Consider the following 17,809-nt stretch of genomic DNA (forward strand, 5'->3'; position numbering starts at 1 on the left):
GCAAATGAGGACTGGCTTTGCCCATAAGCCTTTATGGTAGACATTTCCCATAAACTGAATGAGCTTGATCTGCAGCCCTAAGGATTTGGATGAAAATATAGTTTAAAAAATACAATCATGCTGGAAATCACATCCTTCTCAACTATTTAAACTTACGATAAAAATGCCTCAGATGTCAGCTGAAAACATGCAAAAGGGTACACAGTTCTGTAAACCGAGGCACCGAGCAAAAGAGGTAGATCACTGGTTAGACCACTGTATTTTCCAATTGCTCCTGTCTCGGGGCTGAGGCAGGCAGCTGGTGCTCATCTTCCAGTCATATTGCAGCCAAAGGGAGACTATCTTGGTTCAATACCCACAACCTTCTAGATTAAACAGATAATGGAATCTGAGTCAATATTTCCCTTCCCTGGTTCTTACCATGGTGAACAGGATTATTAGTACAAGGCCCCTGATAAGTGAGTTGCGGGGAGGGAGAAATTTGTGTGTATGAGAGAGAGCGGGAGGAAGCCTGTGAACACGGGGACGTGCTTGTGAGTGTGTAGTGGGGAATGTGCGTGTGCGTGTGAGTGTGTGTGTTTGAGATTGGATGAAGGGAAGGGGTTTCTCTGCAGAAGCAGCCCAAAGAGGTGTGTGGAAAGGGCAGTGGGCTTGGAGGCCTGATGACCAGGCTTGTCCCCAGTGACCTCAGGTGAGTCTTTTCACCTTTCTGGGTCACCATGCAATGGCCCTAAGACCCACCCTGCTGTCTGTCCGCAGGGTTGTAGACTGGAGGAAACCGATGACTCAGAGGGCATGGTGTAGCTCTAAGAGTGGGGTGGAAGGTGGGGGGAAGCAGTGGTCAGACACCCCTTGCCCCACCGCTATGGGACAGAGAAGCTGCTGGAGTTAGTTAACTGATTTACAATATTTAAAACGAACACTGATGTGGCCCTTACCATGTGCCAGGTGCTATTCTAAGGGCTTAATAACATTAACTCATTTAATCTCACAACAATCCCACGAGGCAGGGATTATTATTATGCCCATTTTATGGATGACGAACCTGAGGCACAGAGAGGCTATGGGGCTTGCTGAAGGTCACACAGCTGGTAAGTGACAGAGCTGGGATTCAGATCCAGGTAGCTGCTTATAGAGTCCTTCTCTGAACCCTGTGCTCCTTAATTACTCCCACCTTGTCACAGAAGTGATTTGAATCTGGAGAGCGAAGGCATGCCTGCCTTCCACTTAGGGGCAGGCTTCTCCATCCCAGGAGATCTGCAGGTTTAAGGTGTTTATATCCTGTAAAGGATCCCTACCCCAAATCTTATAAAAGTATGAGATTTGGGGAAATATTTTATAAGCTTTAGGTAAAGAAGATGTGCATTAACAAGACACAAAATGACTCCCCCCAGAGGAAGATTGATAAATTTAACTACATCAAAGCTAAATTCTTCTGTATGATGGTGATTGAAACTATAAGTGCAATTAGCAATAATAATAGATCACATTTGTTGGGCATTTACATGAAGCCTGTCACTGCCTTTTATATGCTTTATTTTATTTAATCTTCCCCATAACCTTATGCGGGAAGCACTATTACTATCGTACTCTGTAGTTGATAAAAGGGAAACAGGAGAGTTAAGGATTTTGTCCAAAGTCACACAACTAGGAAGTGGTGGGGTCAGGATGTGAGCTCAGGTATTCAGTCGCAGAATTTGTATTTTAAGTCCTTAAAACAAATATAAAGGACTGGGAGAAAATTATCAACAAAGAGCCCGATAGAAAAATAGGCAGAGGATGTGAACACAGAGACTGCTACTCAGCCTCACTTGGAAAAAGAACAATGCAGATTAAAACGTCAGCGAGACGCCGTTTGTGTTTCAACCATTAAATGAACAAAAATAAATCGATTGATCCTAGCAAGTGTCAGCAAGCAATATACATGCTTCTATTCAAGTGTAAATTGATACAGCCTTTTTGGAGGCCTATTTTGGCAGTAGTTATTATATATTTAAATGCCGTTCACACCAAAGACCTTTCTCAGCGGAGGATTAGGTCAAAGCATATTAAACTGCCGTTTTTGTAGGTCAAAAGTGGCTTAATTTCCGCAATTGCCTATGGCTCAACCCAATACTAGAGCGGGTCAGGGCAAAGTGGGAGGGGCTGGAACCTGAGCTGGGACGAATCTGGACATTCATTGGGCTCAGGAAATGTCAATCATCTGTGCTCCTGAATGAAGACGCAGACGCTGGGCGGGGCCCCCCAAAGCCTAAGGCCCTTGGGTGGTGGGACCGGGTGGAGGAGGGTCAGACCTTGCCCAGGCCACCTGGCGGCTCTCGGAGGCAGCGGAGGAGGGTGGAGGGGATTTTATTTGAGGAACAGAAGCAGTGAAGGTAGCTATCCACGTGGTATAGTCAAGCAAAAACGTGGCAGTTTCTTTGTCTTCGCAGAATAGCAAACGCATTCACTAATCCAGTCACCAATTCATAAGCGTTTAGTACTTTAAAAAACGGTATAAATACAACTGCAGCGTCAGGGGAATGTTTTACCTACTTAGGAAGACCAAATCTTTTCCAGCCTCCAGGGGCCGCTGGTTTATAATCACTGTACTCATTCTAAACCGCGCTCATCTGCTCGGAGCAGGCACCTGGCCCGCACCCCGCCCCCTCTTGCCTTCCACGCCCTGCCTCCAGCAGGGGCTTGAGAGCAAAATCCCTGAGAGTTCTCCGAGAGACAGGGTCCTGGCAGCTCCACGCCGGGCTCTGTGTTCACTTCTTTCTCACGTTTACACGGCCTGGGAGGGGGATATTGACTTCTCCACTGTTGGGCTGGTGCTCAGAGAGGTGGAGTTAGTAACCCAAGGCTGCACAGTGAGCAAGCAGCAGAACTTGAGATTTGAGTCAGGGCCCTGCCCCCACCCTTGCCTCCCAGTCCCCCTGACTCTGGGCAGTGGTGGGGATTGGGGGATTCACTTTATCTTTTCCTCCTCCCGGCCTCCACCCACTGCCAAGCTTGTGGTGTCTGGGCCGGTCCCGTTTTCTGGGCCTGCTGGACCCATCGGCCCCCCGCACCCCCCCCCACCTCCGCTTTTGTTGAGCCGGGGATGCATGCTGCCCCCTGCGTGTCTCCTTCAGTCTTCGTCGGCTGCCTGCTGCTGTCTGCACCCGTGTTTGGCTACCTGGGCGACCGACACAGCCGCAAGGCGACGCTGAGCTTAGGTATCCTGCTCTGGTCAGGAGCAGGCCTCTCCAGCTCCTTCATCTCCCCCCGGGTAGGTGCCCTCACCCCTTCCCAGGTCCCCGGGGGGCCCTCCCCCACCTTCTACCTCCCTGATCCAGCCCCAGCAGAGCTGCTTCGGCTCCATTGCAGGCTCCAGGCTGGCTGGGGGATTGTCTTCTAAGGGCTGAGAGAGGGGCCTTCTGAACAGGCTGTTGGACTTGCTTAACAGGGGCCTTCCTCTCTGGCATCTCCCGCTGCTGCCCATGGCTTCACTTCCGCCCGACTGTGCTGGGGCGGGGGGTGAGGGTAACTGCTACTGTCTGCGGGACCTGGCCTGGTTAGCACAGATGCTGCCCAGGCAGAGGGCTACTCGGGGCAGGGGGTTGGGGGTGGCTGTGGCCGCCAGCAGGGGGCACCCGTGTGGTTTGGGGAACCTGGACTGGGAGGATAGTGAGGTGTCTGGAGCCCTGATCTCCTCCTCCTGCCCTGGGGCACGTGTGACCAGATGCCCTCGGTCCCTCTGACAGATCCTCAGGTCCCCTTGCCTCGAGGGTGATTTCTGGAACTCACTGCAGTCTTGTTCCTGTTTGCCCAGTACTCCTGGCTCTTCTTCCTATCCCGGGGGGTGGTGGGCACTGGCACTGCCAGCTACTCCACCATTGCGCCCACCGTCCTGGGAGACCTCTTCGTGAGGGACCAGCGAACCCGAGTGCTGGCCATCTTCTACATCTTTATCCCTGTTGGAAGGTTGGTATTACCCTGGATCCACTTCCCTGGGAGGTAAACTGAGGCCCAAAGGAGTCAGAGCAGCAGCCGGGCTGGGTGGAGGAGACCTCAGAGCAGAAGGGCCCGGAATCCCAACTCTACCCCTTCCTCACTGTGTCACTTTACCTCTCTGAACCTCAGTTTCCTCATCTGTAAATGGGGCCAATAACACGAACTGATAGGCTGTGGTGGGAGTTAGAGATACGTAATGAGGATGCTCTCTACATGCTAGTACACTCCAGGAAGGGGTGAGAAAGAGCAGCGCAGCAGTGTGGGCTGCACAGGGAGGGGCCGGCTCTGGGAGGTGAGGCAGAGAAATGTCTTAGGGTTGAGCCATGCACTCCATAGTGGGGTAGGACAGTGTGGGTTTTGCAGTCAGGCCCCTGAGCTCTGACTCAGGTTTCCTGAAACCACCTGACTTGGGCAGGGCTGAGACTTGGGGAGGTGGGGTGGGTGGTCCTCAGAGAGACAGTGGATATTTGGGATGGGCCTGGAGCCAGAGGTCGCCTGTGACTTGACCAAGGGCAGTGGACATCTGGGCCTCACGTGGCTCACTTTTCCCAGTGAAAAAGGCAATGAGCTGCAGAGAGCCGGCTCCCTGGGGTCGGGGCACCTCGGCTTAGGCTGGCCTTGGGGCCTCAGGGCTGCCTCCCTTCCCTCACTGCCCATTTCCCCTGCCCCCTGTCGCAGTGGTCTGGGCTACGTGCTGGGGTCGGCTGTGACGGAGCTGACCGGGAACTGGCGTTGGGCCCTCCGAGTGAGTCCAGCTTCCTTTTCTTCCCTCCGCTTTCCCCCTGGGCCGGCAGGGACTTTCCAGCCTCCAGTGGCCTTAGCCCCTTGGCACAGTATCTGGCGCCATGGGGGGTGTTCAGACATCAGCAGCTCAGACGTTTGGGGCGTCCTATGGACCACGGCCTCTGGAAGTCGTGCCCCTGGTTCAAATCCCAGCTGCTCAGTTTGCTAGCTTGCTAGCTGTGTGATCTCAAGCAAGTCACCTCCCTCTTCGGGGCCTCACTTTGCCTATCTGTAGAGTGGGGGAGTAAAGTCTACCTTATGGAATCTTGAGGATTAATGAGACAAGGGATAGGAAGACACTAGGGCAGGGCTGGTGTGGCAGATGGAGGTGTGGGCCTGGAAAAGGGACAGCTATTGGGGCAGCAAGTACTCAACAGTCAGGGTCAGTGTAGTCAAGCCTCCAGGTCTCAACCGTGTCAGGCTCACAGGTCCCAATAGAGTAGTGTCTGTATAGGACAGACAGGTATTAAGTCAAATCCCAAGGGGACCCCGCTCCCCAGAGAGGCTGTTCTCTCAGGGGTGAGGGGGTGAGAAGCAGTGGTTTGTCAAGCTCTGTGTATAACCAGCTCCCAGGAAGTGAGTCCCTCCCCAGCCTGGACCACAGAGTTCAGTCACTGCCAGGACCTCCTGGGTCGCAGGAGTGTGTGACCCTGAGCTTCCTGGGCCTCCTGTCCCCAGATCATGCCCTGCCTGGAAGCCGTGGCCTTGACCCTGCTTATCGTCCTGGTTCCAGACCCGCCCCGGGGAGCTGCTGAGAAGCAGGGGGTGGTGACCGTTGGGGGCCCAAGGAGCACCTGGTGTGAGGACGTCAAATACCTGGGGAGAAAGTGAGTGTCCCTGCTCCTCCCTGCATGTCACTGAAAACCCCTCTGTCTGCCCCAGCATCACTGACTTTCTTCCCTCCACCTCCAGAGAACCCTCCCTGACTGTCCCAGTGTTCACAACCCTCTTCCTTCTCTGAGCTCCCACTCACCAGCTGAGGTGCCCGTCCCCCACTCGGAGACTCCCTCCACCTAGCCATGTGATGGAATATGGGCTGGGAGAGAGGAAGGAAGACACTGTGAGCTCCGGCCTTGGCTCTGCCCTGCCTTATCCCAGAGTGACCTGAGACTTGGAGCCTCACTTCCCTCATTTATTCAGTGGACATAGTTCTCCAGCTTTGCCGGCTTCTCAGGGTTACTGGGAAGATGCCCGAGTGAATCACTCACCTCTCTGAGCCTCATGGGAGAGCATCCCTCCTCTGTTCCAGGCATGGTCGGGGAGGCAGACAGGAGTCCCCCACATGGCCAGGTCTCATGATTTACCAAAATACGGAGCACGGGCAGGACCCCACTCTCTTTGTTACAGAGCCACGAGCCGAGTGGAGGGCACTCAGAGAAGGGTGGGGCAGCACAGGCAGCTTGCTGGAGACTGTGATGTTGGATTTGGGTCTGTCAGGCTGGGGAGACTTGGTCAGGCAGAGAGGAGGGAGGAAGGAACAGCAGGAGCGAAGGTGTGGAGGTGGGAGGGGCAGGCTGCTTAGGGAGTGTCGGGGAGGATCTGGAGCCACCTGAGTGCCAGGGTGACCTGAGTGCCCGGGGGGAGGGGGGAGTGGAGCGGATAGGAGCAGATAGGCCCCTGCAGCCCCAGCCCTCTCCTGGGTCGAGCCAGATCATTTTCTCTTACAGCTGGAGTTTTGTGTGGTCGACCCTTGGAGTGACAGCCATGGCCTTTGTGACTGGAGCTCTGGGCTTCTGGGCCCCCAAGTTTCTGTTCGAGGCCCGTGTGGTGCACGGGCTGCAGCTTCCCTGCTTTCGGGAGCCGTGCAACAGCCAGGACAGGTGAGGAGGGGCGTCTGGGTGCCCGGGTCAGGGGGGCTCTTGATGGGGAAGTTCTCAGGAGGTTCTGAGCCCCCAGATTCAGCCTCTGTGGGCTCATGGAGCTCTGGGCAGACACCAGGACTTGGGGGCCCGCTGGCAGGTGGCAGGCCTGGTTTTAGCTTGGGCAGAGCTCCTGCTGCTCTGAGCGGCCACAGGCAGCTCCCTTGTCCTCTCTGGGCCCCAGTCCCTGTCTTCCTGCTCTTGGGCTGCTATGGGGGGTCCAGAAAGCACTTGCGGGTGGGTGAGGCTTCTGTGGGGCCTGTCCTTCGGAGGGACCCATAGTGTGAGGTCGTCCCGTTTTACAGATGGCAAACTGAGGCACTGGGATGCTTCATTACCTCTCTGGCTTAGGAATTTCACACATGCATTTGTATGTTCTCTGCCTCATTTGAGGTGCTGACAGTCCTGGGAAAGCTGCTCTTCTCACCCTGCTGTTCTCCTGTCCCCCCAGCTGACCCTGTTCTCCAGGGGCTCCGTGACCTCCTGATGGAGCAGGCATGTCTAATCCTCTCTTATTTGCTTCCTCCTTCTCCCTGCTGATGCTTTCCAGTCTCCTTGCAGACCCCTCCTCCTCCCTGATCCTGCCCCGATGGGTTTCTCAGAGTTCCTCAGGGCTCCGTGTTCTCCCCTGAGGCCTCAGTGACACTAGTTCTCTGCTGGCAGCATTGACATCTACCCCCCTTGTCCCCAGCCTCCTCTCTTGCCTCTACCTCCCTCCCTGATGCCCAGAGAGAGCTTCGTGTAATTTCCAGAATGTCCCCTGCTCCGTCACTTGTCTGTGCCTTTGCCCAAGCTGTGCCCTTTGCCCATAGCTACCTTCCCTTTTCTCATCATTACTTCTTATAAGCTTTAACTTTAGTTCAGGCCCTATGCTAAGCCCTTTACATGAAAAACTCTCTGGGGTTTTATAATAATAAACCCTATAATTCGTGTATTACAAATGAGGAGGTGGAAGATCAGAGAGGTTAAACAAATTGTCCAAGGTCACACAACTCCATTAGCAGAGCCAGGATTCAAACCCATCTGAGTCCAAAGCTTCTGCTCTTAAGCTGCATGTACTGTTGCCTCTGGAGACTGCTTGGTACTGTTAACTGACTTGAACATCTCCCCACCAGCTGGCATACAGTGGGTGCTCAGGGAACATCCAGTAAGTGAATGAATGAATGAATGCATCAAAGGATATTGTGATTTTTTTTCTTTTTTTGGCCACACCAAGCAGCATGCAGGATCTTAGTTCCCTGACCAGGCGTTGAACCCATGCCCCCTGCAGTGGAAGCGTGGACTCCTAACCACTGGACCGCCAGGGAAGTCCCAGGATATTGTGATGTTTATCCTGGCTCTACAGCTAGATTCTTGGATCTCCCCAGAGGCGAAGACTGAGTCCTAGAAGTCCCACTGCAGCTTGAAAAAGTGGGGAAAAACCAGGACTCCATCCCACTCCAGGCATTAACTGGCTGTGTATTCCTGGGCCAGTGATTTCCCCATTCTCTGCTTCAGCCTCTTCCTCTAACTCAGCTTATTCCCAGAACCTGGGTGAGAAACTGACATGGGAGTTTGTGTTAGGGTCCTAGGGCTGATGGAACGAATGATCACACACTTGGTAGCTTCAAACAGCAGAAATTGTTCCCATAGTTCTGGAGGCCAGAAGTCCATAATGGTTTCACTGGGCCAAAACCAAGTTCAACAGGGCCACACTCTCGCTGGAGGCTCTCGGGGAGGATCCTTCCTTGCCTCTTCCAGCTTCTGGTGGCTGCTGGCGGTCCTTGGTTGTGGCTGCATCACTCCAAGCTCAGCATCCACGGTCACATTGCCTTGTCCTCTATGTCTCAAATCTCCCTCTGCTTCCCTCTTATAAGGACATTTGTAATTGCATTTAGGGCCCACCAAAAAATTGGAGGATAATCTCCCTACCTCAAGAACATTAACGTAATCGCATCTACAAAGTCTGTTTTGCCATATAAGGGAATATATTGTCACAGGTTCCAGAGATTAGGACATAGATGTCTTGGGTTGGGGGGCATTATTCAACCTACCACAGGGTCCCGGTGTTCGGGTTCTGCACAGACCCTAGCTGTTAATACACCCTCCATAGTTAGCATAAGCCCCCGGGTGAGGGTGGGGTGGCAGCAGGAAGCTGCAGGACACAGGATTCTAGCTCAGCCAGAGGGAGAACTTAAAACATACAGAGCGGGCCCAGACGGAAGGGGCAGCATTAGGGTAATGAGCTTCCCACCCCTGGGGGCATGTAAGTAGGAGTTGGATAGCTGCTTGCCAGGGCCATTGTACAGAGGATCAGCATAGAACTTGCAGGCTTTAAGGACCCTCTTGGCTCTGAGAGTCTGATTCTGGGAAGGCTTTGCGGGGGGGGGGGGGACATTTCATGGTAGGTGTGTCCTCTGGCCACACCTCCGCTCAGGGGCACTGGGGGTCCCCCATCTACACCGCCTGTTTGAATAATCAATCCTAAGTCTTAGAAAGGTCTCCAGACCCTGCCAAGGCTGGCTCAGACCGGGACTCAGAGGTAGATAGCATTCATCCGGGATTTGGGGTCACTTGACTGGGCTGAGCCGGAGCCTGGTACAGCTTGGAAGGCTAGGAAGGTTTGGTGAGCACCTTTAAGCTGCCTAAGGACACACATGCTTTGTTTGGAAGCAGAAGGCCAGGAGACCCTGGGTCTGCTAATGTGGGCCTATGTGGCCTCGGACAGGTCTCTGCCCTCTCTGGGCTTTACACAATCTCCTATAAACCAAGGGGATGGGGCAGGGAAATAAACCCATTAGTCCTCAGCCTGTGGGACAGACATTTCACAGAAGTTGTTTAGAGGAGAGGTAGTTTTTTGTGACACTCAATTTGTCAGTAACCATAGTCTTGCGTCTGTCATGTTCTTACCTCTTGGTGGGAGCCATGGAGGTAATATCAGGCACCTGGCACTTTTGGAAAGGTTTGGATCTGGGAGGGGATCCTGGCCAGGTGGAGAATGGTGGGTGGGGGCAGTGGTGCTCCAGGCCGAGGGAAGAGTGTGGGCCAAGGCAGGGAAGCCAGAAAGTGTAGGGTGAGTTTAGAGAATTCCCAGTCATTTGTGCAGAGTGAGGGAAGGAGAAAAGAGGGGAGGTTACACAGGTCAGCAGGGGCCAGTCCTGCAGTGCTGGCCGGGAGCTTGCCCTTAGGACAACAGGGAGCCACTTAGGGGCTGGAAAGGTCCTAGTTACCTTCGTTTTTTCAAGAGTTCATGCTAGTCAGTCTCAGCATCCCTTTGGGCTTCTTTAAAAGGAGGCTTAGGGGACTTCCCTGGTGGTCCAGTGGTTAAGAATCCGTCTTCCAATGCAGGGGACGCGGGTTCGATCCCTGGTTGGGGAACTAAGATCCCACATGCCGTGGGCAACTAAGCCCGCATGCCACAACTACTGAGGACGTGGGCCACAACTAGAGAGCCCACGTGACGCAACTAAGACCCGATGCAGCCAAAAATAAAATGAATAAACATTAAAAAAGGAGGCTTGGGGCTTCCCTGGTGGCGCAGTGGTTGAGAATCTGCCTGCCAACGCAGGGGACACGGGTTCAAGCCCTGGTCTGGGAAGATCCCACATGCCGCGGAGCAACTGGGCCCGTGAGCCACAATTACTGAGCCTGCACATCTGGAGCCTGTGCTCCGCAACAAGAGAGGCCGCGATAGTGAGAGGCCCGCGCACCGCGATGAAGAGTGGCCCCCACTTGCCACAACTAGAGAAAGCCCTCGCACAGAAATGAAGACCCAACACAACCGTAAATAAATAAAAATAAATAAATTTAAAAAAAAAAAAAAAAAAAAGGAGGCTTGGGCCCATCCTTTGGGCTAGACCAGGAGGATGAAGGTGTATATTCACATCCTGGCTCTGTTGCTTAGTAGCTGGGTAATCTTGGCCTCAATCTTTCTTTCTTTTTTTTTTTTTTTAATATTTTGTTTATTTATCTATTTGGCTGCACTGGGTCTTTGTTGAGACACGTGGGATGTTCGTTGCCACGTGTGGGATCTTTGTTGTGGTGTGCAGGATCTTTAGTTGCAGCATGCGAACTCTTAGTTGTGGCATATGGGATCTAGTTCCTTGACCAGGGATCGAACCTGGGACCCCTGCATTGGGAGCGTGGAGTCTTAGCCACTGGACCACCAGGGAAGTCCTGGCCTCAACCTTTCTTTTTTTTTTTTTAAAAGCCTTATTTTTTTTAAGGTTTGTTTTGTTTTGTTTTTTTAATTTATTTATTTATTTTTGGCTGCATTGGGTCTTCATTGCTGCGCGCGGGCTTCCTCTAGTTGCGGCGAGCGGGGGCTACTCTTAGTTGCGGTGCACGGGCCTCTCATTGCGGTGGCTTCTCTTGTTGTGGAGCATGGACTCTAGGCGCACGGGCTTCAGTAGTTGCAGCACGTGGGCTCAGTAGTTGTGGCACGCGGGCTCTAGAGCACAGGCTCAGTAGTTGCAGCACACGGGCTTAGTTGCTCCGTGGCATGTGGGATTTTCCTGGGCCAGGGCTCGAACCCATGTCCCCTGCATTGGCAGGTGGATTCTTAACCACTGCGCCACCAGGGAAGCCCCTGGCCTCAACCTTTCTTAACCTCACCTGTTTCAGCTGTCCACCTGGGAATTCTGGGAGGGATCAGTGAGCCATTTGGTTAACATATATCTCTTGTTCCAGGCTCTATGCTCCCAGCCTAGAGTCAAGAAAGTAAACCGAACCTGGTTTCTGTTCTCCAGGAATTCACAGCCTAGTGAATAACCTTGATGATAGAGACATGGAAGATGCTATGGGAACTGAAGGGGGTGAACAAATCAGCAAAGGGACAAGGGAAAGCATCCTCAAAAAGGGGACATTTTTGATGGGTCTTGAAGGATGCATAGGAGTTCGGTAGGTAGAGAAACCAGTGAAGGGTGTTCCAGATGGAGGAATAAAAGTATGAAATGGGGACAGCGACTAGTCTGGGGACTGAGGAGGATGGAATTGGGGTTTGTGGTTGAGGTCATCCAGGGTCAGATCATGAAGGGCCATGTATACCACAGTGAGCTGGAACCAAATCTGGTGGGTGTTTAAGAGCTGGTGGAGAATTTTAGGCAGGGGGTGGGCAGGGGCGTAGTCAGATCTGTGTTCTAGAAAGCATCCTCCTGGGGACCTGTATGGAGGTTGTCCTAGAAGGACAGGTTTCTACAGGAGGAAGGTGCAAGAGGGACCAAGTGGAGTTGAAATGGGTCTAGGAGTAGGTGGCAAAGGTAGTGAAGTTAAGAGGGGGCTACTTGAGAGGTGTTCAGAAACAGAGAGTGGAAGGATGGACTCAAGGAAGGAGGGTGTGTGGGGACTTCACTGGCGGCCCAGTGGTTAAGACTCTGTGCTTCCACTGCAGGGGGCATGGGTTCGATCCCTGGTTGGGGAACCAAGATTGTGCATGCTACACAGCCAAAAAAAAGAGAGAGAGAGAGAGAGAGGGAGGGTGTGTACGATGCTGGAGTATCATAGGAGCTCGATAAATAAATGCTCACTTACCTCCATTCCATTAGTATTGGGGCCTGGAAGGCGAGAAGGTTGGGGCCAGAGTGGGACTGTAGAATTAAGATTTCTGAGTGGGGCAGTTTTAGGTGGTGAAACAGTGGAGGAGATTGCTGGCAATGAGGCAGGCTGGGAGCTGGGGTGCTGGGGTGCTAGGAAGATCACTAACATGGCCAGTGGCATCCCCAGGATGAGGCAGGAAAGAGGATGGGAAGGGTAGGGGAGTACATGGATCCCAGAGCAGGGTCCCAAGGACCCACGAGCATTGGTTAGGAGGGAGGGGAAGTGGCCCACAGTCACATTCTCTGTAGGTACCAGATCACGCACTCGGGGGTAGGTGGCTGGACCCCTATCCTGACGCCACTGGCTGACCAATCCCTCTCTGCTCTTTTCCATCAGCCTGATTTTTGGGATACTGACTGTCATGACTGGCGTTGTTGGGGTCATCCTGGGAGCAGAGGCTTCAAGGAGATACAAGAAAGTCAACTCGAGGGCTGAGCCCCTCATCTGTGCCGCCAGCTTGCTTGCTGCAGCCCCCTGCCTCTACCTGGCTCTCATCCTGGCCCCGACCACCCTCCTGGCCTCCTATGTAAGTGAGGGCCCCTTTGGAGGTGGGAGTGGGGTGGGGTGGGTAGGGAACTCCTGTTTCACATAGGCTTACACTGTGCCAGGTCTTCACGTACATTACATTTATCTCTCCTTCTGGGCGGAGCTTTGTTATCCCCATTTAACAGATGAGTAAACTGAGGCTTACCAAGAGTAACACAGCTAGGGGCAGAACTGGGATTTGAGCCTAAGCCTTTCTAAAGTGTGTCCTCTGAGCTCCTGGTTAATGCTTTGATTGGAGATAATGAGACCCCTTTATTCCCAGGACATGTTTTGAGTCCAAGAAGAAATAGGGTAATTCTCCCCAGGTTACAGATGAGGAAAGTGAGGTTCAGATTGGCCATAGCCAGTGCGGACACTGCTTTAAAGGTGACAATATTAAGGATATCATATCTTCCAGATCCATATCCCATCACATCCCTTCATGTGCCTCACACTCCGGTTACACCAGTGACAGGTGCTCACACCTCCCAGCCTTTGCTTGTGTCCATTCCATCCGCCAGGGGCACCATTCCCCTCTTCTGTGCATCCTAAAGTCGTTCTGCTGTAAGACCCAACTCAAAGGCCACCTCCTCCAAAGCCTTCCCAGACTACTCTATGCTCACATCAGAATTCACTGGGGCTCTGTGCATGTTTGGGTCTCATCAGGCGCCCTGGTGTATCCATATCCATACATACATACTTATACGTGTGCTGCTGTGTCCCTGGCTCCCCAGAGCCCTGGCCCTGATTGTCCCACCTGATGGGAAGGAGCCACTGATACTGGGAAGATGGCGCCAGCCTAGCCCCAGCTAGACTGGTTCAAGCTCCCTACCTCTCCCCTCCCACTCCCTGGTCCTAAGGCCCTGGGGACCCACCACTGTGGACATGGAAACCCCTGCATGTGTGGGTGGGGTTCACAGAGCAGGCTGGACTCAGAAAGCAAATCAATAACAGCTTTATTGTTCCCCGACCAGTTTGAGTGGGTCTCTCCCCCATGACCAGACCCCATAGCTTTTCTTTCTTTTTATATTTTGTAAATTTAATTTTATTTATTTATCTTTGGCTGCATTGGGTCTTGGTTGCTGCGTGCGGGCTTTCTCTAGTTGCAACGAGCAGGGGCTACTCTTCGTTGCAGTGGGCGGGTTTCTCATTGCGGTGGCTTCTCTTGTTGCTGAGCATGGGCTCTAGGCTCGCAGGCTTCAGGAGTTGTGGCACGCGGGCTCAGCACTTGTGGCTCGCAGGCCCTAGAGCGCAGGCTCAGTAGTTGTGGTGCACAGGCTTAGTTGCTCCGTGGCATGTGGGATCTTCCTGGAACGGGGATCGAACCCGTGTCCCCTGCATTGGCAGGCAGATTCTTAACCACTGCGCCACCAGGGAAGCCCCCACCATAGCTTTTCTAGTTACACTCATGAAGCCCAGTCCCATATAAATCAAAACTTTTTTCTACTTCCAAATAAAGCTTCTATCCAGGTCCAGAAAATTGCACTGGGAAGAGGGGGAGCTCTACTCAGTTGGATTCTCCTTGCTCCATCTCTGTCCTTTGTCCCCAAGACCACCACTCCCCCGGGATCCTGACCCCTCCAAGGTTGGGCAGGCCAGCAAAGATGACCGGAAATGGGCCAGGTGTTATAGGTGTCTGGCGTTGTTTTGCTGACTGTCAGTGCCCTCCTTGTGGTAGATGCCCAGCTGCTGGCTGACTCCTGTCTTGGGGGCACTTTTGTGGGTTCTGGGGGCCTCGGGCCCCAGCGTTTGCATTGTCCAATTCCCTGGTGCAGGAGACATTGTCACCTGTGTACTGTCGCAGCTTCCCTCCGCTCCTTTCCAGGGTTGCCCTTCCAGCTCTTCTCCTGGGCCCTGTCGCCCCAGGTGGGCACCCCGTGGGGCTCCCCTCTTGTGACCCTCAAGCCTGTCTCCTCTCCGTGGTTTCTGTTTGACCCCTGGATGAGCTCAGGATGCAGCTGCCCCTACTGCTGCCCTTGTACATCCTCCTGTTCCCAGGTGACATGTGTTGGGGTGTCCTGAGGACGCTCTTTGTAGATGCACCCCAGGTGGCCCTGGTGTAGGAAAGTCTGCATTTTTTTTGGCGTCCAGCCAGGGAGAAAGGCCAGTGTCCTTCCTGACAGGCACTGCCCTCTCTGTGGGTGGGCCACCCGAAGCCCCTCACTCAGCTTTCTCACTCTTCAAATAAATCCTCTCCAGCCTGGGTCTCCAGCCTTCTTCTGTATAAGCCGGGGGGCCACATGGGACGGTTCCCTTTCTCTCTCTGAGTCCTGAGGTGTGTCTTGTGCCTCTTTTAAGGTGTGGGTGCTTCTCACCAGTGTCCTCAGCCTTGGTTGGGTTTCCGCTGAAATTCCTGGGGAATAGACAAGTCCTGTTAACATTCCCTTCTGCACCTGCTCTTATTTAGTCCTTACAGTGCCCTCATCGGAAAGGGTTTTTCTCATCCCCACTTGACAGATGGGAAAACTGAGGCCCAGAGACAGCAACACAAAGAGTAGGACAGTTAAACCTCTAACGCAGCTCCGCAGACTCCAAAGTCTCTGTCCTTCATGCCGCACTGAGCCTTGTCACCCCCATGGGAGAGAAACAGAGGCTGGCGTACACCAGGCACTAATAAATACCTTAACGCTTATTGGCTGAGGGAGTGACTGGGACCGTCATCTCCACCTGGTGGGGGCTGAATGGGCCTGACCTTGCAGGGAGGCTGAGGCCTGGGCAGATGGAGGCCCCACTTAAGGCCTGTCTCTGCATTGGCTGGGCCCGCGGACCACCTGCCAGTTCCGCTTCTGCCACTGTCTTGCTTGGCTCTGGGAAGCAGCTCCTTGGCTGTGTTTTGGGGGACACAGCTGTCCCCCGCCCCATAGCCTGGCGCATCTCCAGAGCTGGATGGCTCGTCTAGAAATGACATTGCATCTTGGCTGACAAAGCCAGCTGGAGAATCTCTTCTCTGGGCCGGCCCTGGGACGCGAGGGACTGCAGCGCAGGAAGGCTGGCAGGGCTGGGCTGTGTCCAGCGTCCAGTGGCTCGTGTTCGGACCTGGCAGGACCCCCAGCGGCCAGAACTCCAGCCTCCCAGAAGTGGTGCGGTTCCTTCTGGACCCCCTGACCAGACCCCCCTCCTCCGTGGCTCTGTCTGTGCTTCTGAGGTTCTGAGATTCAGGCTCCAGCTCCCCCCATCCCCCCACCCCCCGCACCCCTGCCCACTAACACCAGTCATAAACCTTGCACGCCTCCAAACCGCCCCCCTTCTCTTGGTCCGCTCTGTCCTGTCATGGCTCGCGCCTTGCCGTCTTTCTCTAGGACGGTCCCAAGAGCCACTGTCCTGGTCTCCATGTCTTCGTGCTTCCCCACCACGATCTGTTCTCCCCACACTGCCAGAGGGACACCACAGAAACTTCCCTGCTCGAAAGCCTTGCATGACTCCTTGGTGCCTCTGGAACTAAGTCTAACTCCTCATCCTGGCAGTCAAGGCCCCTCATGAACGGCCCTGACATCCTTGGTAGCCTTATTCGATGTGGTTCTGCCATGCAGGTCCCTTCCTGATTCCCAGGAGGTGCCCTGTGCTCTCCACATCCGGGCTCTCCCTCTGTTCCCTCTACTCCCTTCCCTTCTCCATACGCCCGAATCATTCTGGGCCTTCAAGGGAGGCTAGAGCTCCATCTCTCCATGGAGCCTTCCCTGACTGCTAGATCCAACCCTCTCTCCCCATCCTCGCCGCTCCTCAGCACTGTCTTCCTTGGGTCCTGGTTACTTATGCCCTGACCACCCCCTCCCAGCTGGGCCCAGGTTGGTTCCTATCTTTCTCAGCACTCCAGCCCGAAGCACAGTGTCAGGCACTTGGAGTGGGCTGGGGGTGATCAGCTGCTTGCTGTGTGAATGGTTGAGTGACCAGCTATTTTCATTCATTCATTTATTCAACAAGTATTTCTTGAGTGCCTATAAAGGTGGCATGCTAGTTTAAATGCCACAGATATAGCAGTAGATAAAACAGACTAAATTATCTCTGTTTTTAGGGAGCTCCCATTCTAGTTGGGGGAGGTAGACAACAGGCAAGATATGTAAGTAAAATTCACAGTATTGTGAGTTATGGGATATTTAGGGGAACAGTGTTCCAAGCAAAGGGAACAGCAACTGTGAATGCCCTGAGGCAGGAGCGTGTCTGCTGGGTTTAGGGAACAGCAAGAAGGGCACTGTGGTTAGCGTGGAATGAAAGGAGAAAGGGAAATGAGGACAGAGAGGTGGTGGGACAAGATGATGTAGGGCCATGTGGGCATTGGGTGGAGCTGGCTAAGAGCTGAGTTGAGGTTTTGTGCTGAGGCGTGGGTGGTCTGGCTTAGGTTGTTTGCATCTATTGAGATGGTCATGTAGTTTGTCCTTTATTTGATTAATATGGTATATTACATTGATTGATATTTGTATGTTTAACCAACCTTGCATTCCTGGGATAAACCCTCCCTTGGTCATGGTGTAAAATTATATTTATATGTTGCTGAATTTGGCTTGTTAGTATTTTGTTGAGGATCTTTGCATCTATATTCATAAGAAATTTTGGTCTGTAGTTTTCTTGTGATGTCTTTGTTTGGTCTCATCGAATGACTTGACGAGTGTTTCTCCCTCTTGTATTTTTTGGAAGAGTTTGTGAAGGATTTGTGTTAATTCATCTTTAGCCATTTGCTAGCATTCCCCATTGAAGCCATCTGGTTCTGAGCTTTTGTTTGTGGGAAGTTTTCTGATTACTGACTCAATATTGACTTATTATTGGTCAATTAAGCCTTTTTATTTCTTTTTAAGCCAGTTTTGGTGGTTTGCATCTTTCTCGGAATTTCATTCACAGTATTCCCTTATAATCTTTTTAATTTCTGTAAGGTCGGTAATAATGTTCATTCTTGATTTTAGTAATTTGTGTCTTCTCTCTTTTTTTTTCTTGGTCAGTGTAACTAAAAGTTGGTCAGTTTTGCAGCCAACTTTGGTTGTATTGATTTTCTCTATTGTTTTTCTATTACTGACTTATGTTTAATGGAATCACTCTGACTTCTCTGTTGAAAATAGACTTCCCATGAGGGTGTAGGGTGCAGGAGCAGAAACAGCAGA

General features: G+C 52.8%; 1 protein-coding gene across 1 annotated transcript in view; it reads left to right on the forward strand.

Moving 5' to 3' along the window:
* The window catches only part of SPNS3 (SPNS lysolipid transporter 3, sphingosine-1-phosphate (putative)), a 44,847-nt gene that overhangs the window by 5,117 nt on the left and 21,921 nt on the right, over positions 1-17,809 (forward strand). Inside the window, exons 3-8 of the mRNA XM_068530500.1 lie at positions 3,117-3,253; positions 3,797-3,948; positions 4,657-4,723; positions 5,440-5,588; positions 6,429-6,581; positions 12,531-12,720. Coding sequence (XP_068386601.1) covers positions 3,117-3,253; positions 3,797-3,948; positions 4,657-4,723; positions 5,440-5,588; positions 6,429-6,581; positions 12,531-12,720 — 848 coding nt within the window. The remainder of the gene's footprint in view (positions 1-3,116; positions 3,254-3,796; positions 3,949-4,656; positions 4,724-5,439; positions 5,589-6,428; positions 6,582-12,530; positions 12,721-17,809) is intronic.

Source organism: Eschrichtius robustus, chromosome 20 (genome assembly GCF_028021215.1).
Source record: "Eschrichtius robustus isolate mEscRob2 chromosome 20, mEscRob2.pri, whole genome shotgun sequence".
NCBI classification, from domain to species: domain Eukaryota; kingdom Metazoa; phylum Chordata; class Mammalia; order Artiodactyla; family Eschrichtiidae; genus Eschrichtius; species Eschrichtius robustus.